Raw genomic sequence first — 23,712 nt, 5'->3', positions numbered from 1 at the left:
AGACAATGGCCACTTTTAAAATCCTTTTGTTAGTGTGGACTCATCCTGCTTCTCATTTCAAAAAGCCTTATGGTCCTCAAAGAATTACTCTATCCAGAAATAGCCACTTTAAAAAACAAGGGGTTGCAAAATCCCACGCTTACTTATTTGTACTCCCACAGAAGCTGCCCATTCTAGCAGAGAAGACTTTACTAATCATCAATTGTGGAGGAGACCTGGAAATAAAAAAAAGATGGAGAAATGCAATTTTGAATTAAGGAGTCACTATCAGCATTCCACTTCTCACAACTAGTAAAAAAGGAAGCCCCAACTCACCGTATGTAGTGTATCTTTAAGGTGGATCCTTTGTAACTCATTGCAACTGAGCCAAACATCATTTCCCCCAGCATGTTGACATCAGAAGCTGGTCTTGTGTACTACCACACATGAAGGAAACCAAAATCAAAGTTAGTATGTGGCACAACATGACATGCAATGCAACAGAGAATAGTGTTTATTAATCTCTGGATCCCTCTTTGGTTTAGTGGGTAATTAAAACTCTTTTTCAAAGCAGCAATTAATCATTTTATAAACAATCTAAAATGGTGGTTGCCTATTTTTTTCCCCAAATTATTACTGATGTTCATGATTTCTTCTTTATACACAATATCTTCATACAGGATCCAAGTGTTTTAGCAGAGTTTTCAATCTTATTATGAGAAACAAAGATTTTCATTATTTCCACTTATAAACTCTAAATAGAAAGATTAAGTTATGAAAAAAAAAAAAAAGAAAGATTAAGTTATGAAAGAAAAAGGGTAACTCTTCTCTTGGTATATTAAGAATACATCCTGAAAAGAAATATGGTTCAGTATTATTCAACCAAATAATTAACAGCGTTGAACAAAAATGCCAATTGGTACAGGCAGGGTTCTGAGTGTCCAAAAAACAGGTGGTCTGATACCTCTAAAGTTTTAGAAAAAAATTACAAAAATATTTGACCCTTCCAGCTTCTGACCAGTCTTCCCTGTCCCTTCTGTCATCTAAAAGAGTGGACCGCATTGCCTCTACTTTCCCCACCTCATTTGCTTGTTAACCTACTGCAGCCTCATGCATTCAACTGCTGTAGTAATGACCTTTACCTTCCTGTCAAATTCAATGAACACTTTCCAGTTTGCTTTCTTAAATGTCTCTCATGGTATCTGATGCTCTTAATTACTCTCCTTTGTGAATCTCTTCTTTCCCAGATCTCCCCTTGAACAGGGTTGTTCCTCAGAAGGCCTCCTATCATTGCTGGCATTCTCAACCATTGATTTTGATTATTCTTTACATAGGAATAACCCCCACATCTTTATCTCTAGGCCCAGACCACTACTTCAGTTCTAGAATCCTATATCCAAATACATTCAGTCACATATTATAATATTTGAAAATTATGAGCATATTATGATATGTGAATGGATGTGTTTGGTTACAGGATTCAAAGCACCTATTCAGTTGGTGACACACTGAAGAACAGGATAGATACGAATATCAACCAAGCTGGTATGCCATAGGCACCCCAGCATAGCTTGACCAAAACAAAACTCTCTTGTGACCCAGCCCACCAGCCAAATTCTCTGCTGCTATGCTTTCCACCCAAGCAAAAACATGGGAATCATCCTTAAGACTCTCTTCTCAATCTTTTATTTTTTTTAACTCCAAATACACACACATACATATACGCACACACTAACGTACATATGCACACCTACTTATACGTGTTTGCAGAGGAAAGAGAAACATAAATCTATCAGCTTTATTTAACCAGGCTTCTCTCTGGTTACAGCTCACACCAACCTCTTCTCACTATATGCAGACAGAAACCAACTGGCTTCCACATTCTTTATTAATGACTTCCACCCACCATCTCCATTTAATTATCTGCTTTTTCTTGGGATACAAGGTCCACAAGCCGACTGTGATTCTCAATTAGCTGATAATTTCACTCTATACTTTTTAAACTACAAATCACTTTGAGACCCAGGAGCCCTGTGGAATAAGGGCAAATGCACAGCACAAATCCTGACCATGAAATTAATAAAGTTCTACAGACCTGTGGCTGCTGGTAATTTTCCTGGCTTTGTTTTTCCAGCAACATGAAAAACAAAATTCCACATGGTCAAAATATAAACTGATATATCCTTCATCAATTAATACTCTTCTGCTATTCAATATTTATGAAACATTTCTTCCCTTAAATCTAGTCAGCCAATATTTCTCAATAACCCTAATCTCTATCCTCCAGTGCCTTACACACACACACACACACACACACAGAGCATAGAAAATGCTACCAGCCCTCTGTCCTTCACACTCAAGTTAGGTCTTGCCATTTCTGTCCTCTCCCACACAAGGTTTTCTTCCTCCTACTGGCAAGTGCTATTTTCTTAGGATGCCCATATACATCCCCAGAATCCTTAGAGTTCTTATTTGCAATATTTCTTCCTCATTTGGTATGTATTATACTGCATCACCTCTGCTCAATTATAGTTTTTATCAAGAAATAAAAGCCAAAGTGTGAAAACAGCCTTGACACGAAATATTTAAGAGCACATTTTTGAAGACTTATTCTCATATTCCTGGAGTAGACCCCTCAAGCAGGCACCGTTCCCCATGGAGAAATCACAGTAAATGATTTCAGCCCCCTGGGGTATTCCACACGGAAGGCATGTTTTTACCTGGTACTTCGGAAGCTGTTCCTTAGCATGTTGTAAAGATCCCCCAGAAGAACTATGGGAAGAGGAGATGCTGCCACTGCTGCTGCTGCCACTGCTGCTTCCTTGACAGCACTTGGCTGACATTTTAATAGGGACATCCTCTGTTTTCTGGGTTAAGAGAGACAGGCAAGGTAAAGTAATGCTAAGTACATCAGGCTTCCTCAACACGTTCTTCATTGGGAATTCCTTTGTTAAATTCTTCTGTTATGTTGTGCCTAAGCTGCACAGAAAAAAGAGTTTTTATTTCTTTTTAATGAGGGCAAAATGTGGTTCCTGAGAGTCTGTAATATTTGGGAGGGGGAGATACTGAAGAAGGGTACTAGTCAAAAGGTTATTTATTAAAACTTCATTCTCCTTAAATAATTCAACTATTATTTAGATTCCAATTCATATTTTAAAACCATCAATGAGATCTGATCTCTGTTTTGGTTATTAGAGGATTTTTAGTACTATGTATAGTCATCATCTATAAAATTGATGAGGAGAAAGACATTGCCTCAAATTTAAATTTTACCAAGCAAATGAACTAAGAAGGTAAAACTATTAATATGGAAAGACTGGGCTTGTCTTTTTAATGACAAACCTCCTCTAGCTTTCTTTCAAAGGTAATAGGAAAGAAAATCATGAGGTCGAGTTTGTGAAAGATGGAGCCAAAACTCTGAAATAGGAGCTCCTGTGAATTATACAGCATGTGATGGAAATATGGCCTTTAAAGGTTAGGGGTAATAGAGGATTATCTACTATATAGTCCCGAAATAGAGTTCACTGTCAGTTCTTATGACAGTGACATAAAGGTATAAAGATAGACCTTTATTAATTTTTCCCTTCCTCCTACACCAAAATATATTGCTCCCTACAGAAGCACCCTGTGCCCTCTATGATAAGTTGTTTCTATTCTGAGTCTTATTTGCTTTTTTGTGTGCAGCTTTTGCTTGGAAAACCATGAATGCAACTGCAGCTTATCTAATCTCCAATGTGACAGTCACACTGGTGGTCTAATGCAAATGCCTGCAGTCATGTGCTTGATACAAACTCATGATGTTTTGTGCTTGCCAAGGGGGTGGGGGGCTGAAAATGGGAAAAGAATGTAAGGAAAACACAAACTGTGCTGGTCCATAACAGTCACTCCCGCAGTGACGGCATTCGAAGTTGTACTTGGTTGTTCCCGAGCGTCTGGCACTCCCTCAACACCCTCTTCAGATCTAGCTGTTACTTAATACCACTTAAGCCAGAAACACAGCCCCTCAGAGGGCTTAAAGTGACACAAAGTCCACACCTGCCTCGCAGACTGCTAGACCTTTTGGCTGGGGTACAACACACTGAGCAGTCTATAATTGGAGATAGCACCTGGTACAGTAAATACAGCACTGACTGGACTCTCTGTAGCCTTCAGTAAGTTACAAGCCTCCCTAGACATAGTTGCCTTTTTGACTAAATGAGTGCTTCCAAGAAAGCTTCTGCTCCAGATTCCAGTGTCATCACTGCTCCGATATACTGAAGATTCAGTTCCTTTTGAAAACAGGAGTGAATTTTTTTCCCTCCACCTATTACTACCATTAGGAGCCCTAGTGATAGAGTGTGGGGTGTTCAATTAAACTATCTGTTCGAGGCCTTCAAGGAAACAGGAACTGATGTGGGAAATCAAGGGGAAACCATGTCCTGTCCACCAAACAAGGGTCAAGTGCTGGCTCACGTAAACTTTCACACGAATCTACCATTAAAGCCTACGGGTGAATCACTTAAGAGATTACTCGCCTCCTGTTTGCCTCCCCCTAACACCTACCAACCTAACAAGCTCAACCACTACTGTAATGATTAGCTATCTGGCAGACTTCCACTTTAAAGCACCACAGAATCCACCCAGCTAAACTGCCTCTAACCAAACACTTCCTTCCTGCAGAAATGATCCTCATCCAAAGCAGGAAAACAGCCCCTGGCCCTGATGAGACAAAGATCATGATATAAACTATTCACTTCCTTAGCTACACATTCTATAAACTGCCAGGATTCTACAAACTGCCAGAATTTTGTCAGTATACATGGCAAGTTATGGAACATGAAAAGAATGAATACAAATGGATTTATTTAATTTGTAGACAGCTGAATAACTACTGAAGAGAGAACGAAAGGTCTAAAGTGACAACTTAGAAGTACTCTGGACTGAGGTCCAGTTGACTCAGGGAGGACCAGACTCTGGCTCGTTATCTGGACACATCAGCTTCCTGTTCTGGCTCCAAAGGATCCACAGCTGCTCTGTCCGCACTTTAACCATCCTCAGACACCCCCCATGCCCAGCCCTACAACACTACCACCACTATCCTGCCCTCCTCTAAAAAAAGGAAATAAATAAAAGCTTCATTGGTCAGATAGCTTTGAGAAGCACTCCCTTTTGAAGATGACAATGCCTGTTAGCATCCTGAAGCCCTATAGTGAGGAAAGCTATTTAATTTTGTTTAACCCAGTGCTACATTATACCTCTTACTATCTATGAGAAATACTAGACATAATGATCTATCAACTTCCCTTCAGGCTAACACTTCACGAATTTGAGAGTTCTTGGTTTTCCCATTACACGTATTATCTGGCATCAGACTCTTACTGGATTGCAATACACCAGCAAATCCACCTCTAGTAATATTTACAGTATGTTGCTGAGCATTTGTCATGATTACTTGCTAACAGTTTCACCTGTGTATATTAATAAGACTACAAATGTGGCAGTGGGGGGGAGCCTTTGTTTATGTTTCTTCTGAATTGTTAATGGCATTGTACAACATAGCTCACAGAGAAGATTATGGATTAACAAACGATTGATCAAACAGGCAGTTAAAGCACAAACAAAAAAGATGAAAGCAAATCTGCATTTCATACCTGAGCTGCCCCCTCTTCAATCTTGTGAACAGCTTTAGAATCAAACAAGACTTGTCGGCCTCTCCTTTCACAGTCCTGGTAAACTATCAGGCGAATCTCGTTCAGGTCAAACTCCGAACATGACCAACTGTGGATGAAAAAGAGAGAAAGCAGTTACGTTATCTGCAACACTTGGAGTGATCTCGGAGAGAGAAGTTTCCCAGCCAATGTGCCTGTGTGCATGTCAGAAGGTTGCAAGTGTGCAGAGACAGTGATCTTCTCAGACCTGGGGCAGACAGGACTCCAGTGGACCATACAAATATTGCCGGTGTCCATGACAAAGTTTGGGAAGACTGCTTTACATAATAAATTACTGGAGAGAAAGCTTCTCCTACTAGAGCCACTTTGGACAAAGATGGCAGCCAGAAAGTGGAGGACATGTGGAGAGAGCTGAATTTGGACACCTGGGTTCTGGGGATGGCACACCTGAGGTAGAGGAGTGTTCGAGCTTCTGTGTCATTGAGCAAGGCACCATTTGGAGCAAGTCAATAGACCCTTCTCCTCTCTTCCTCTCCCACTCACCCAGGCTCAGGTCAAATTGAGAGCAATTACACATTCTAACATTTAGTATTTTCCTCTGTTATGGCTGGCTCTGATAGAGAAGTTTTAAAAACCAAGTGCATCAATGTATAGCATCTGAATTACTAACAATAACAATCAGCAATACAGGAAGCATGGCTTATTCCTGCGTAAAACAAAAGCTACTGGGATAAAACTGCTCTAAATATAGGTTTGTTCTTGAGTAATAAATGAAATCAGAATGTAAGAACTATAGAAGGGGTCATCATTTACAATGCGCTGCTTTAGGCATATTCAGTTATTAGTCTGTCAATCCATTCAACACATATCTGAGGACCTACTGTGTTCCAGGCACTGTGGGTGACACGACAGATTCAGCAGTTAATTAACTAAAAAGACTTGGTCCCTGCCTCATGCAGTACCTGGTTTAGAGGGGAATACTGAGCTGATAATCATATATAAATGTATAACTACAGATTGTTGTAAGTACAAAAAGGAAAAGTAAAGGATGTGATAAGAGTCTCCTATTTTTCAGATTTAAGAGGTAGGGGAGGGGGGCAGGGAAGTCCCTAAGGATTTTAAAAAGTGACATTTAAATAGGACTTGAAGAAGTAAGAGTTAAAGAGAGAAAGTGTGAGAATGAAGAGCACAATAGGAAGAGGGAGGGACATGGTAAGATGTAATATTGACCTACCAGAGAAAGGAAAAAAAAAGCCAGAGAGAGGAAAGCTGAGAGGCGGGCTGGGAAGGCAGGCAGGGCATGGGTCACACACTAAGTGCACCGAGAAGCCAAGGTGAACACAGGTTGATAAGCTCAGGTCTGGCTTTTTAAAAGTTCAATCTGGCTGCTCCGAGAAACAGGGGTGGGACAGATTAAGACTGGAAGCAGGAAGGCCAAATTGAATTTATTGTTAAGAGTTCAGGCCCTTCATAATGAAGGCCGGAGTGAGAGGAACGAAGGTGGAAGAAGGGGGCAAATACTGGAGGCATGTTCAGGAGGCAGAATTGGTAAGATTCAGTGGCGGACTCGATGGGTGCCTAAGGCAAAAGGGATGCCAACTGCTTAGAGAACGCTGGAGGAGGAGTAGTTCTGAAGGGATGCCTGAAAGATGGATTGTGAGACAGACAGACTGACAAAAGCGAACTGTACCACTAAGAGACAGGATAAGTGAAGCAAAGTCAGACACATTTGGATTCAAATCCAAACTCTCTGAGCTTCCATTTCCTCATCAGCACAATGAGAATATTAATGCCAACCTTACGAAGCTGCCGTAGGGATTATATGAAATATGTAAAGTGCTTCACACAGAGGCTGACACACAGTAAGTGCTCCAGAATGGTGATAATTACTTAAAAGAACTGTTAATGTTACAATTTTTCTAAAAAAATTGATAGTCTCTGGTACCCAATGACAAATGGTGCATTATTGGTCCTTTTTTAAGGCAGTGGTCGTTAACACTGAACATATTCTTCTAAGGTAGCGGATTTGTTTTCTTAAATCCTAGCACCAAAAAAATAGAAAGTTCTGGTTGTACCTTCTTTTAACAACCTGTGTTCTAAGCTACCATGCCCAGTATCCCTTCCTGCTAATTTTGATAATAACATGGCAAGTTTATTTTGGAAATCATTTTTCTTCTACTGTCAGTCCAGAGGTAGTCCATGATCCAGGCCTGGCCAATCAGACATGACCAGACGACCCCCAGCCAGCTGTGAGAGCCAGGCCTCAAACTCAGTTGCTCGGTTGGTAAATGGTAACCCTGGAGTTGCTGGTGCCTATGTTTTGCCATTATGAGGCAAGAGTCTATCTGAAAATGAAGTGAAGGAAAGCAGAGGTGAGCAATGGAATGAGACAGAGTCCTGTTGGCAATCAAAGCCAGCTACTCCTAAGTGAGTGTTATTCCTGGAGTTAGTTTTCTGTGACTTATAACCAAAAAAGTCCTCACGACTGTGCCCCAAACCACTAAATTTTAAAATTACACAAGGTCATTAAAAATATCCTCTGAAATTAATAAAACATAGTACAGAGGTTGAAGTTAATAAAAGTGAAAAATCAACAAAGATTTAATTGCCTTGTGTTTTCTTGCTCAATCTAATTTGCCCCATTACATTTTGCCAAAAAGGCATTATAATTTACAAAGCAAGTTGTTCAGTCCTTATTTTTGAAGAGTAATGCTGACTCAAATATCAATCAAACTGAGGACAGCTTGTCTAAAAGAGCTAAAATGTAATAATCAACACAGCTTAGTAAATGTTTCATGTTATTTTTCAATTTTAAAAAGATGAAAATAAAAGCTATGGGAAGGGAAAAAGTATGTATGTCAGATTGTCGGATTTTTTGACCCAAATATATTAAAGAGTGTTTTATGAAATATAAGGAAACTCTATTCTCCTTCTTCCATATGAATACTGTCTTTCGTCTGATACCTAATTATAATTTTGACATTTACCATCACTAATATTAGTAGAGGAAATCACAGTTGGGTAGTTTGGTAAAGGAAGCACAAGCAGGAGTAAGGAGGTGAAATGAGTGCTTCAGAATGAGGCAGCCCCAGGATCCAGTCTCAGCTCCGGCTCCCACTAGTTCTACAGCCTTGGGGCAGTCCCCCAAGCAGTACTAGGGCCTGTCATGAAGATTACAGGAGATAATGTATGGAAGCCTCCCGGCACACTGCCACCTCTTTTCCCTACCATCCCCCATACACGGGGCTTGAGTTATTTGTAATCACATGACACATATATTCTCTTCATGTCCACATTCACTTCAGCCCAGTTATCGCAGAGCTTCTATGAGCACCAACCATGGTTTCCGGCACTTTACTGAGGGCAACTCTCTGCGTGATTCAAAGAGGTATGAAAAATAACCCTTGGGCTTATGCCTTAAAATACGTGACTGAAAGACATTTATTCTAATCAGAACCACCTCATTTCTTTGCTTTTGTTGAAAGCAAGAAAAGAACACTGCCCCTAGCATCAGGGGACATGGTATTATTTGTCCACTTTATGGTCACAGCTGTCTGACCCAAGGCACAAGAAAATAAGATGGTTTGGTCTAACTTTTCTCACTGTAAAATTCAAACAAAAGGACTTACAGGGACCTTTTCACTTTTAAAATTCCAGGATGCTAAGATTTGCCTGGTTTGAAGTGAAACCAGATCTTATTTCTGGAACTACTCTTCAAGAGTGGGAAGCAAGTGACCAAAGTCTATGTTACTTACCTGAAAGGTGACAAGCAATACATCAAATGATTTTAAGTACAGAAAATAGAATTCTCCTTAAAATACATATAACCATGTGTTGTGGGTTGAATTGTGTCCTCCAAAAAGATATGTTCAATTCCTAATTCCTGGTACCTGTGAATATGACCTTTTTTGGAAACAGGGTCTTTGCAGACGTAATCAAGTCAAGATGAGGTCATACAAGAGTACCAATGACTAGTGTCCTCATAAGAAGAGGGAAATCTGTACACAGACACAGAGAGATGAAAGCTATGTGATAAGAGAGACATGAAGACTGGAGTTATGCTGCTACAAGCCAAGGAAAGCCAAGGAATGCCGGCACTCCTGGGCATACAATAAATAAGAAATGTGAGCCCCTATTCTCAAGGAACTTTAAACCTGCAAGAGACAATCATGTAGGTAACTACACGAAAACAAGAGGGCAAGGCAGAAGATAGAGAGGAAACAGGAAAAATTCCTGGAAGAATCAATATTTGGATTAATGAAGTTATGAAGGATGGCAAGATTACACAAGTAATGATGAAAAGGGAAGAGAGCCCCTGCGGGCTGAGGGCACATCACAAACACAGAGTCAAATGGTACAAAGCCAGAGTCTTGGGTGGCTGGAATGTTCTACTGCAGAAGAACTACACAGGAAATGAGGCTTGAAAGACATTTGGGATTACTTGTGGAGGACCTTGAATGCTATGCCAAGGAATGTACGTTGTTCTACAAGCAGTGATGTGCCATTCCAACGTTCTGAGAAAGGGAATGACAAGACCCTACCTGTGTTTTAGGCGAGAACTAAAGCTGCTTGAGAAAAGCAAATGGAAGGTTGGGACTGACTCACATACCCAGGGCTTCAAGCAGTCACGGCTAATAAGGGTGAGAGCAGTAGTTCGATTTGTTGTAGGGTGATTTGCTACGTCCTCCAAGACCAGCTCTAGTATTGGTATTTGATTCCTCCCTTGAAGTTTTACAGGAATCAGGCTAGAAGTGGGCTCAAGTATGCCCATGATGAAGTGTGATCTATGAAATAAGAATACGTAAAAAATGCTTTCCCTCTTACTCTCACACAAGGAAACAACCCTATGTGGTCAAAAGTAAGTTCACATAAAGCGTTTAAGAAGCATTATTGTGATTCAAGAATGTGAATGTTTAAAGAGTCAGGTATGATAGGGAACTTCGGTCCAAGAAAAGGTAAAACGAAACAAAACAAACAATAATGATCACAATAAAAACTGGCAAATACTATGCATTTAACAGGTAGCTCCTGCATACCTACTGTTGTGCCAAGCATTCTTCCAGGCACTGGGATGAAGCAGTGAACAATCATAACTCCTGCTCCGATGAAACTTACTATATTTAGGATGATATTTTCCAGTCACTCTTAAACCCTATTCTATGCTCTCTTTTCTGCCAACTCCCACTGCTTTTTCTCTTTCTCAAAAAAAGTTTCTAAATACAAACAGAAATATTCTCAAAATGTTTGCTCAAGAACAGTGAGGAGACCCTAATAACTATGACCTGAAAATAAAGGAAGACTAGAAGTGGAGAAAAGAGAAAATTATGCTTGAGATGGCACAGTGTTCACCCTGTCAGCACAAATGTACATTATTTCCCACACAGTAACAAACTATTTCAAGGAAAAAAAAATATGTAAATAGATGGCAGTAACAGATCTGGAATTCTTTTTTTTTGCTAGGTTAGTATTGTCAGGAAGATGGCTAACAGGAAAAATACTTTCAAATTAGTTGACTTTCCTTTCTTCCCCAATATTGTATGGATACAGCCAAAGCTGCACAAATTGCCTGGCTTAATTTCAGAGGAGCTACTAAAAATTCACCACTGAACTGCCGTCTTGAGGTCAAGAGTATAGTAAAAAAGCTTACAGATTCCAATTCTCATCAGAAACGTTAATACATAAGGCTAACCTAAAGATATAATTTAAAAAGGATTCCAGTTAAATGTATCCCTCTCTGTTATTTTACCAAAAGAAATTTACACTGGATTTGGCTGCAACTTTTTCTGTCTTTAAGAAAGTACATGATAGGCAAGGTCTTTGTTTCTTTTGTAAAACAAATGTGTAGAATCCTGGAATGAAAGAATAAATCCCTAGAATCAGCAGCATGGCATGGGAAGGGCACTGTAACAGGAGTCCAAAAGCACACTCCTGCATTCATTCCTTCTACAAACTTTTAGCACCTGGCTTAACGCAGGTAATATGAAGGATACCAGGAATAGAAATGAACCATTTCCAGTTCCTGTCTCAAAATGCTTACCATCTGATATGGGAAGGCCAACATACAAACAAGTAAACTATATTGTTACAGGTACTGAGATAAACGTTGATGTGGCTTACGGGGAACCTAAAGAACGATAAGGTCAAATCCACACAGTAGGGGTGAGCGATGGGTGCAAGTCACAGAGGACGTGATGCTTGGGACATGGATTAGTATTTGCCAGGGTAAACAGAGCTGCTCACTCTAGCTCTGCCACTTTCAACCCACGTGACTTTAGGAAGGCACTAGGGCTCAGCTTTCCCAAAATGCATCTGCCTTACTTATCTCACAAGGTTGTTGGGAAAAACAGAGAGTAAGTATGAAAGTACTTTTAAAATTGTAAAGCATAACTCGAGGATAAGTTCAGATACACAATCCTTTAACTGAGATCCATGGGGCCAGATGTTTCAGAATTCAGAAATTTTTTAGATTTTAGAAAGCAGCTTATACCACATATTACGTAACACCTCCTCCAAGGTCTGAGGTGTAATCAAACCCCCAAAAGCAAACAAATTAATATTTTACCGGCTCAAGTTATGAATATTTATGCTGAGTGGATTAGATAGAGACTATAAATAGCTTCACATCAGTTCACGTCAGTTCTGAAAAATTTTTCAGAGATTTCAGGATTTTGGAATTGTAGGATGACAGATTGCTGACCAATGTAATGCTTACTATGTCTGAGGGAAGGTCAAAAGACTGGAATGAGTAACACCCAGGTCCCCCACATTTTCCTGAATATAACCGATCCCTAACAAATATGACCACCAAAGTGTATATGTAACTAAGTTGTTTGAAACTAGGAACTTGTTTCTCTCCACTGAAACAATGCTATAAATGGCTGCGAGGGTCACAAGCTAAAACCACATAAGTCTTTATATTATGTGTTCATACAGCAATGACAAATCATTATGATATGAGTCATAATACAGCCTGAGGTTTGGTTTCTGTGAACAGGGAACTCTGAAGAACAGACGAGAAGATAGAATTTCTTCCTTCTTTCCTGCGTGCAGGGTCAAATCAGGTAAAACACTGAAATAGGTAAAGTTTATGTATGGCACTCACGGCACCACCACCTACACCCCACGGCCCTGGGGCCACCACGTCATCGCCAAACAGCAGAGCACTGCCCTGGATGTCAAGAAGGCCTCCGTTCTGGGAAGGAGGGACCGACAGTCTGAGCTACTCACACTCCTTCACCTCCCAGTCCACTGTTTCCTTTTCTATAAAGTGATGGGTTGGGGCTGAAATTACCCCTCAAGGTCTCATCCTTCCCACTCTAACACACTATAATCCCAAATTATCTAATGAAGTGTGCACAGTATAATTTAGAATAGATGGTTTCAGCCAGGTACTGAGAGGAAAGCAGTGTTAATTAATCTACTTTACTGCAAAGCATCCCTTAACCTTTCTAGTGTACTCTACACTTTGATAAGCATGCTTCTTAATAGAAACACACCTCCAATTGATAGAACTTTCAAAAGATGCTAACAAAATTTGAAGAGGAGAAGCGCAAGTAAGTTCTTTTGAAGCAAGAGGAACATGGAGTAAATATTCAAGACATTGCCTATATATTCATTAATTTTAGATCCACTTAAATTGTACACAAATAAGGTAATAATTCTACTCTCTCAGAGGTTTCCAGAGGTCAAAAGCAGGATTCTCTGCATAAGGTCTTTTGTTTACAATATAAGAAAGCCAAAATAAATAGAACCCATATCTATCTTTGGTTGTAAGATATTATCTCGAAAAGAGATGGGTACAGGTGAGCACACGGGAGGGCAGTGGAAAGCAGCGCTGCAGGACTGGGCTGCAGGGAGGGGCCAAAATAAGAAAAATTTTAAAAAAGAGAGATAAGTACAAACAAACGTACTCACATCCTCTTTGACCCAGCAACACCACTTGTAGGAATTAATCCCACAGATCAACTCACACAGGTCCAACATGATTATGCACAAAAAGGAATTCAGTGCAGCACTGTTTGGAATAGCAAAGGACTGGAAAGGAACTGTCAACATGGGATGGTTAAACAAATGAGGGCACACCCATACAATGGAGTACTGTCCGGGAACAACAACAAATGAGGAAGCTCCTTATGTAATCATATAGTAAGCTCTAAGACATCATTTTAACTAGAAAAAAGAAGTACAGAACATTGTGTATAGAATGCCACCATGCGTATTTTAAAACAGGAAAAACAGAGGGGGAAGAAACTCTCAATTTTATTATATACTTATAGAGTACCTCTAGAAAGATATGCAATGAATCGGTAAGACCAGTTGTGTCTGGAGTAGAAAGCAGGGTTGTTGAGGGGGAGAAGTAAGCTGAAGACTTCACTGTCAACTCTTTACAGAGCCCAGGGAAAGGCTTCCCCTGTGCTATTTAGTACACATCTGTTCAAAGGGCATAGTGAGGAGGAGTGTAGACTCTGGAGCCAGGCAGCCTGGACTCAAGTTCTCGCTCTGCCTCTTCCTAGCTACGTGACTTTGGCGAGTTACCCAACCTCTTTGTTCCTCAGTATCCTTGTCTGCAAAATAGGGATAGCAGTACCTACCTCATAAGTGTTGTTTTGAGGATGAAATGTAAAGTACTTAACAAGAGCCAGGCATATGGTAAGTGTGTTGTAAATACTAAGACTTTGTGCCTTTTGAATATTTAACTATATGACTGTACTATCTTTGGAAAAAGTAAAAATAAATAATGAAATTGAGGAATACAATAGGAACAACCTTTTTTTAACCCATTAAAGATTTCATTATTGCCTTAAGACTAACCACCATAATTACTGTTTGGTTTAAGAGGCTTCTTGGGAGCTGAAGCATGAGGCAGTGGGTGAACTCCTACTTGGAAACCACCTTAATGAATTCAAGGCATTCAGATTCAGTTTCAAATATGGAGTTTGGCCTTAAACAATGGCATTTATTGAGCTTTCTTCTCAGCATTCGTATACCACATTTTTGTGTCCTCTTTTATCCCCTGTATCCTCCAAGGACAGGACAAAGTTTTTCTCCATAAAAGTAATCCCCCTTCTCATTTATTAAATCTCTTTATGGCTTTGAGTCTGTTATTACTGTTCTAGTACTGTATCAAATTGGTTTCCATTGTATTAAATACCTGCCTTTTTTTTACTGCATCATCTCACAGAGCCTAGGGATACTAGTTCCAGAGCTCCGATGTTTGGAGGCAGGCAGAGGAAGATGGGTGATCAGAGCTGCACACACACAAATAATTGCCTAACATTGTAAAGTTTGCCAAATGCTTTTACACAATTCACCTGAGCTGACCTTCACAGATGTCCTGTGAGAGCCTATATTATATAAACTCTTTTACATAGAACTTCGGAGACTTTAACAGGGTTTTAAACAGTAAGTGATAAAGTTAGGACTCAAACCAATGTCTCCTGACTCCAAATTCTGTGTTCTTCCAACTCTGCTGCACTATCACCTTAACTTCAGTACCAAACAAGTCAGGGCAACATCCTCTACATTCCAGGACCTCCCTCTGCATTTCCTTCCGCGGGGTAAAAACATGCTACATTTGAAAAATAAAAATACTGGTGACATAATGTTACGACTGAAAAGCAGAACACAGAATTATGTATATAGTATGACCTTAATTATGTTAAAAAAAAAAGTTAAAAGGCTTTTTTAAAAGTTCACAAAAAATTAGCAGCTCGTACCACAAAGAATTAATCTCCCTGATATATAAAGAACAACCAGAAATCAATAAAGAAAAAGATTTAAAAGATTACAAACCAATGGAAAAAGTGGGCAATGAATATAGATACTGCACAGAAAAAAAAATTAAGATGGTCTTTAAACATAGGAAAAACATGCTATATCTAACTCCTAGAAAGACAAAAACAAATTAAAATAATATACCTGTTAGACTGGCAAAAATCTTAAAGTTAGACACCCCACACAAGAGAAACACAAGCAGAGGCACAAAATGGCACAACTACATACGGAGGGTCATTTGTCGTAACTATCAAAATTGCAAGTATTTTTCACCTTGGGCCCACCAATCCCACTTCTGGAACTAAACAGATATAAACATGTGATTGTAGCATGTTTGCTAAGAGCAGAAGACTGGAAACAACTGGAGAGGACACTGTAGGAACAAATTAAATCATTTATGCTGTATTCACACAACAAAATACCAAGCAGCTGTTGGAGAGAGTGGGAGCGTGAGAGCAAGATCTATAGGATCCCCAGATTAGACTGTGAAGTCCACACAGCAAAGAGCAGATTCTTGCGTACGGTATGCTACCTTCTGTGTAAGAAGGAAGAAGAATACGTATTTGTATTTGCCTACTTCTGCACAAAAGAAATACAAAAAGAATTTGTAAGAAACTAATAAAATTGATTACCTGAATGAGATGGGGAAGAATAAAGAGCTGGAAGCAATATGTTTCGAATATATATGTTTATTGTTGAACCAAGTGAATGCATTACAGATAAAGAGACATATAGATAAAATGCTTTTTAAAATGTTAAGGAAAAAACCCCTGGATCCATATGCTTTAAAAGGTGATTTAACCTACAAAAGACATTAGTGTTGGTGGGCCCTCTTACCTTTGCTTCAGGTTTCTAAGAAGCATAATCTTGATTAGTGTAACATTCCTGCCTGCTCTTCACCCCCACTTGCTCCTTCCCAATGGAAGAGGAATGAATTCTGTTTGATACATTTTCCTTTATTCTTTGGCATCTATCTCCCTGAAGAGCATGTGTTTTTGATCCCCAACTTCTCAACATCAAGTTTTACAGGGGCGAGCTCTGACGTGGCAAGACCTGTGGGTGTCCTAGGGTGCTTAGGACAGGGGAGGTGAACTGGTCTAACCGTGAGGTTCATTATTAGGCAGCTCCTTGTTGTTACACACACGAGCCATTTTCTAAATGTAGATATTTTGGTTTCCATCGACCTGACCAATTTCTCTCTCTCAATTTTCAAATTCCACTGGGGAAGGAAAAATGGGTCTCCTTCAAATTTCCTACAAGGAAAATCTCCTACAAGGAAAATTCCCTCCCAAGGAGACTATCAGAAATTTGAACAAAAATTGGGTCATTCTCTGGGTTGTAAAAGTCAAAAACTGGAAACCTAAATATCCATTAGCAGAACATACCTTAAGTTTTCTAAAGCCATCCATTTAAGAAAATACTACAAAGTCATTAAAAATTGTTCTCAAAAACATTTTAATAACATAGGAAAAAATGTCATGGTATTATACTGAGTGAAAAAGTAGATTATATAGCTTGATATACAATATGATTCAGTTAATACAATGCAGTTTATACCCATGTACTCAAAAAAGGAAGTAATTGCAAGGAAATAAACAAAAGTATTAACAGTAGTAAAATTTGTATGATAGTTTTACGGGTAATTTGGGTTTTCACTTTTATATTTGCCTCTTTTCAAATGTTTTGTAATAAAATTGTATCAATTTGATAATCAGAAAAAAGATTTAAGAAAAATCTTAAAAATAAGTTTAGTAACAATACAAAAGAAAAAGATGGAAGCATTTACAAAGAAAAGGGAAAGGTAGCTAGCCTGACAAGAATGGAGCCACACTCTGAAATATACACCTGTTAAAATATCTTAAAAATATTTCATATACCAGTAATTAACAATTAGTGGAATTTAAAATTAAAAACACAATACCATTTATATTAGCACTCCCCCAAAGAAATACTTAGGTGTAAATCTAACAAAATATGTACAAGACATATATGAGGAAAACTACAAAACTCTGCCAAAAGAACTCAAAGAAGAACTAAATAAATGGAGAGATATTTCATGTTCATGGGTAGGAAAACTCAAGACGTCAGGTCTTCCCAACTTGATCTATAGATTCAGTGCAATCCCAAGCAAAATCTCAACAAGTTATTTTGTGGATATTGACAAATTGATTCTAAAGTTTATGTGGAAAGGCAAAGAACCCAGAATAGCCAATACGATACTGAAGGAGAAGAGGAAAGTCAGAGGACTGAAACTACCCAACTTCAAGACTTACTAAAAAGTTACAGTAACCAAAACAGTAGAGTATTGGTGAAAGGACAGACAGATCAATAGGAAAGAATAGAGAGCCTAGAAACAGATTCACATAAATACAGTCAACTGATCTTTGACAAAGGAGCAAAGGTAATACAATGGAGAAAAGATAGTCTTTCAACAAATGGTGCTGGAACAAGTGGACACGCACATGCAAAAAAATTAACCTTGACACAGACCTTAAATCGTTCCCAAAAACTTAACTCAAAATGGATGACAGATCTAAATGTGAAATGCAAAACTATAAGACTCCTAGAAGATGACATAAGAGAAAATCTAGATGACCTTGGGCATGGTGATGACAACATCAAAGGTGAAATGAAAGGAATAACTGATAATCTGCACTTCATTAAAATTAAAAACTTCTGGTCTGTGAAAGACAACAGCAAGAGAATAAGAAGACAAGCCACATGCTGGGAGAAAACATTTGCAAAAGACATATCTGATAAAAGACTGGTATCCAAAATATACAAAGAATTCATAAAACTCAACAATAACAAAACAAACGACCCAATTAAAAAATGGGCAAAACAACTGAACAGATACTTCACAAAAAGAAGATATACAGATGGAAATAAGTACATGAAAAAGATGTTCCATATCATGTCATGAGAGAAACACAAATTAAAACAACAGTAAGATATCACTATGCACCTATTAGAACCAAAATCCAGAACACTGACAAAACCAAATACTGACAAGGATATGGAGTAACACAAACTCATTCATTGCTATTGGGAATACAAAATAGTTCAAGCAGTTTGGAAGTTTGGTGGGTTTCTTGCAAAACTAAACAAACTCTTACCTTCCAATCCAGCAATCACGCTCCTTGATATTTACCCAAAGGAGTAAAACTTATATCCACGCAAAAACCTGCACAAGGATATTTACAGCAACTTTATTCATAAGTGCCAAAACGTGGAAGGAACCAAGGTATCCTTCAGTAGGTGAATGGATAGACAAACTGTGCTACATCCAGACAATGGAATATTATTCGGCACTGAAAAGAAATGAGCTATCAAGCCATAAAAAGACGTGGAGGAATCTTTAATGCATACACTAAGTGAAAAAAAGCCAATCTGAAAAGGCTACATACTATACAATTCCAATCAAATGACATTCTAGAAAAGGCAAAACTGTAAGGGAAAAAGTAAAAAGATCAGAGGTGGCCAGCAGCTAGGAAGAGAGAAATAGGCAAAGCACAGAGGATTTTTAGAGCAAAGAAACTACTTTGTATGATATTATAAAGATGGATACATTTCATTATACATTTTTCAAAACCCAAATAATGTACAACATCATGAGTGAACCCTAATGTAAATTATGGTTTGGGGTGATGATGTGTCAATGTAGGTTGATCAGTTCTAACAAATGTATCACTGAAGGGGAGCAGATTTTGCTACCCCAAAATATGTCTCTTTGGCATAAGGATTATTTCGAGCTAAAGGCAATCAAAACCCAGCAGATTCAGGAAAAGCTCTTTCTACTTCCCCCTTAATTGTCTAAATTTACATTGGAAAGGGGGCCTGTATCAGGAAAATAGCTAGTACCAGATACCTTTTTACCTAAGAAACTTAACCTGCATAATACGGCAACTTTTGTTTTCCAAACATCTCATCTGCCTTCCTGTGAAAGGCCTTCCTCCCTTTGTATCCTCAGATCTCTACCCCTTTCCTTAGCTCAGGATGTTACATAAGCTTCAGTGATCCGGCTGCCTTTTGGATCTCATATTTTCATGGGGTTCCCATAAGTACAAAATTAAATTTTTTTCTCCTGTTAATCTGTCTCGTATCAATCTGATTATTAGACCAGCCAAAGAACCTAGAGGGAAAATTTTTCCATCCCTTCAACACTCTGGTGTGGGATACTGACAGTAGGGGAAGTGGCAGGGGGCGGGAGGGTGGGGGGGGCCAGGAATAGGTAGGAACTTTCTGCTCATTCTTGCTGTGAACCTAAAGCTGCTATTTAAAAAAGTCTAATTAAAAGGGAAAAAAAATTACAGCTGTCAAGGGAACTTTTAAAATATAGGAACTTTCAGTAATAAGCACTAGTTTTAAAGTTTGTGATAGGACAGAAAGTGCCCAATCCTCTCACGTGGTCTTGACAGAGGAACAAGTTCTCATACAAGAAGTTCACACTAAGGTATCAGTTACTGCCTAGAGAGAACAACACTTAAATACAAAGAAATGAGGTTCTAATAACAGGAATTTTCGTTATCAAGCAAGGGCCAATGAAAGAGCTTAGGGGGCAGGCAACCTCCAGCTCCATCTCATATCACAATGTGCGGCTGCTAGTCCTATCTACCAGCACACCTCTGTCCCATTGACATTTCCACAAAGGACCATTTACTCTCTGAATCCAAATCATCTTTGCCCTGAGGCAATATTTTTCCTTTTAGGGTGCATACCAAGCACATTCAGCCTTAGGATCTCTGTACTTGCAGTTCCTCCTGTTGCGAATACACTTCCTCAAACATCCACGTGGCTTGCTCTCTCACGTGGAAAAAAGATGACCACTGAAATAGTTTTGAGTCCCTTGACTCCCAAGGTCTTCACATTATCTCTATCATCTTTGGGTCTCATGGGTCACTGACAATCAGAATGTTAGAGCTAGAGGGACCTCAGACAGCCCCTATTGAGTGGTTCCCAGATTTGACTCATCATCAGAGTCACCCCAGAAGCACTCTGCGTCTGTTTTTGGGGGTTGTTTTTTAATCAACAAAGTTTCACAGGCTCCAGCTCCAGGAATTTGGTCCAGTGGATCTGAAGTGAGGCTCAGAAACCTACATTTTTTAAAACATTTCACATATTTGGGGATTACTGACCCAATCCTCCACTTCTATTTTTTTAGAAGAGAAAATAGAAACAGAGAGATGAGGTGATGTTCCCCAAAACACTATGAGTTCAAGGCAGAGATGGACCCTCAGATCACAAGATCACAAGCTCCCTGGGTCAAAGATGCTTCCACTATATCTGGTACTACAGTCTAGGTTCTCACATGTTAGAGTTAATTTTTTTTAAAATTTTAAGTCGAAAAACTAGCTTTGCTCTACTCAGTTTTTGTTTCTTGTTTTTTGCCTCTGGGCAGGGTGAGGCATGAAAGTGAAAGGAAATGGCATAGTGAGAAAAAAGCCAGGATTTTAATTCATATATGTTCTGCAAAAACCTGAGAGTAGTACTTTTTTTAAAAACCTTTTTAAACTAATAAGAGAAGGATTAAAGCCTTCAAGATATAAATGTTGATGGATGGACATATGCCTGACATCCAGCATCAGATACAAATTTGGGATCCCATAAAAGGGGAAGAGAATTACCAGGAACATTGGTATTTCTAGAGCCCACAGGCTGGATTCCCTCTGGTGAGTTTTGATTGGGAGTTTAATTATCGTCTTAGACAGGTCACAGGTTATTGCTCTCACCAATTCCCATTAGGGCTTGCTACATCACTGTTCAGCAGTTATTCAGCTTTTGTTACTATAACAATAAAAGGATAAGGCTAAGCCACAGCCTGACTCACAACAGGAGTTATAACAGGAGAACCAGGAATCGTGGGCCAGTACAGCAAGTATTCCATTTCGCCATACATGCATACGTACATACGTAGAGCTGAGCAGGAACTGGATGGAGAAAGGCTTCAGCAGCTGCCCGATGACTGACTTGAGGACCCCAGAGTTAGAGTAACCTTACCTTCCATCCAGAACACTGTCATTCTGGACACAATTAGTTACAGTGGCTGATAATAAAGGCTTTACCCTGTTATGTCATCAATACTTACCAAAATAAGACCCAGATAAAAGTTTATGTCACTTGACACTGAGTCCACACTCCCTTCAAAACTCCCTTCAAAATTCAAAATGAATCAGAATTCATTCCCAAGACATGTGGCCTCAGAGGGGCAAGATGAATGCTCTTTAAACCTAAATCAGACATGACTTTGCAGAAATACTAAGTTACCACTCCTTTCCTCCCTCATTCACACAATCATTCTCAAATTACATCTCTAAATCTCAACCATCAACCAGTGGAAACAAACTCTTTTAACCAGTCAAAGAAAATTCCTCATTGCACATAAAATCAGTGAAAAGGTAAGGAATGCAGGAAGGGCAGAAGAACTTGTGACAGCAATACCCAATGCATCTGAAAGAGTCACACCCAGCAATTTACCGCCTTCCTGGGAAGCTTGTCACAAGACACAAGACTATCAGCTGACTAGGGTTTGGTTTTTTCCCTCTACCCACTTCATTCAACCTGTCCAACAGCTAACCTGTCCTTTTCTAAGTAGTATCAAAGCAGAATGGTTTTCACACAGTGTTTCTAAGTGAAGAACACCATGAAAAACACGCTCCTCACCCCTACAATCTGCATTATTAGACTTTCTTTTAATAGCCTTTTACGAAAATCTTCAGAATTCTTTGGGCTTTTGCCTTAGCATATCTCTCTCTCAATCTGTGACTATTTTTGTATTTCCTAGTCAGTAATCCTAACTACTATAAATAAAGACTTGGTAGTAAAATCATGGGCAGCTTATCTCTGTGAGGCAGTTCACCATCGGAAAATACACCCTGGTTTCTGTACTTATTTTCCTGTTAAGCAACTACCACAAACAATCTAAGGCTCTTTCTTTTTTAGTAGAATTAGTTCATCCAAATGCAGGTAAGTCAGATATGTACATTCCTTAATTCTTCTGCTCCTTCCATCCTGGTGATTCTAAAGCAGTACAAAAAATCTCTTCTGACTCTAAATTTCAAGACATGAAACTTAAAGCTCAATTGACTCCGAAGTGCTTTGTTTCAGTTCCTCTTCAGCATGTGTAGGGTACACTTTTTAAGACAAGGTAATGTCAAATTTTCTCTTTCCATCAGAGAAAGAATGATTCACAGATAAGCTTGGCAAATACTCCCCAATTCCTCACATAAACAGCCCCATGGACTTATCTAATTTGCTGGGAAAGTTTAAAAAATCAAGTTATTAGCAGCTTTGCTATGGGTATTTTAAAAAGGAAGGTTGGAAGCAATTATTTGAAGACTACACCATATACCCAGCATCATATTTCTGAGTTACTAGATTTGAAGTGAGTTTAGCAAGGAACTTTATACTGACAAACCATTTAAGATGCCTCATCAAACTGTAGGCTTTTACTGATTCTGTAATTTTATGAAATAAATTGAACTCCAATATCTGTCATTCCAGAGATTAAGAAGAATGGGAGGGGCCGGCCCGGTGACGTAGCGTTTCAGTGAGCACGTTCAGCTTCAGCGGCCCCGTGTTAGCTGGTTCAGATCCCAGGTGTGGACATGGCACCCCTCCGCAAGCCACACTGCGGCAGGCGTCCCACATATAAAGTAGAGAAAGATGGGCACGCATGTTAGCTCAGGGCCAGTCTTCCTCAGCAAAAAGAAGAGGATTGGCAGCAGATGTTAGCTTAGGGCTAATTTTCCTCAAACAAAAAAAAGTCAAGTGCCAAATAAAACCTTATAAAAATATTTAAAAAAAGAAGAATGGGAGTGAAGATACAGAGGACAAACCTCTATCCTGAAATGTTTCATTTCACATGAACCATAAAGGGAAGATTAAAATGTTTCTTTCTGCACTGAACTGTGTCAGTTTTACACTGTGGCCACTGTTAGATATCCAACATGACTTCACCATATTTGCGGAATTGTTCTCCACACCTTTGAATAACTGGAAAATCATGAGGCAAGGAAAAAAAAAAACAGAAACTACTTATCAAGAGTGCTCAGCTAAGATGATCAGCTAAACTATTGATTTAAGATAGGTTCTCAAGAGCAAAGAGTTGGAAGTCACACCTAACTGACTGCCACCTGACCTGGACAAACAGATAACTCGTGAGCGCTCTGGAGCCAGAGCCTTACAGTGCGAGCTCCTGCCAGTAACTCACTCTACCCTTGAGACTGGCCCAAGTCCTAGAGAAATTCAGGAAACCAAGCACGATACTGCACATAATGAATATGTTTTCAAGAAGGGGAAGAGAAAGTGGACA

General features: G+C 39.2%; 1 protein-coding gene across 5 annotated transcripts in view; it reads right to left on the bottom strand.

Annotated features, from left to right (window-relative positions):
* Positions 1-23,712, bottom strand: part of FNIP2 (folliculin interacting protein 2) — a 131,993-nt gene that overhangs the window by 66,256 nt on the left and 42,025 nt on the right. For all 5 annotated transcript variants that reach the window (XR_011502000.1, XM_014829685.3, XM_070504991.1 and 2 more), the window contains exons 2-5: positions 5,610-5,736; positions 2,700-2,846; positions 316-416; positions 144-215 (exon numbers count right to left, since the gene is read on the bottom strand). Coding sequence is in view for 4 of the 5 variants with exons in the window: in XM_014829685.3 (XP_014685171.3) it covers positions 144-215; positions 316-416; positions 2,700-2,846; positions 5,610-5,736 (447 nt within the window). In the remaining variant the exon portion in view is untranslated. The remainder of the gene's footprint in view (positions 1-143; positions 216-315; positions 417-2,699; positions 2,847-5,609; positions 5,737-23,712) is intronic.

This window comes from Equus asinus, chromosome 3 (genome assembly GCF_041296235.1).
Source record: "Equus asinus isolate D_3611 breed Donkey chromosome 3, EquAss-T2T_v2, whole genome shotgun sequence".
In the NCBI taxonomy this organism is placed as follows: Eukaryota; Metazoa; Chordata; class Mammalia; order Perissodactyla; family Equidae; genus Equus; species Equus asinus.
The sequence above is the reverse complement of the archived record's forward strand: the minus strand, read 5'-3'. Positions and strand labels throughout refer to the sequence as shown.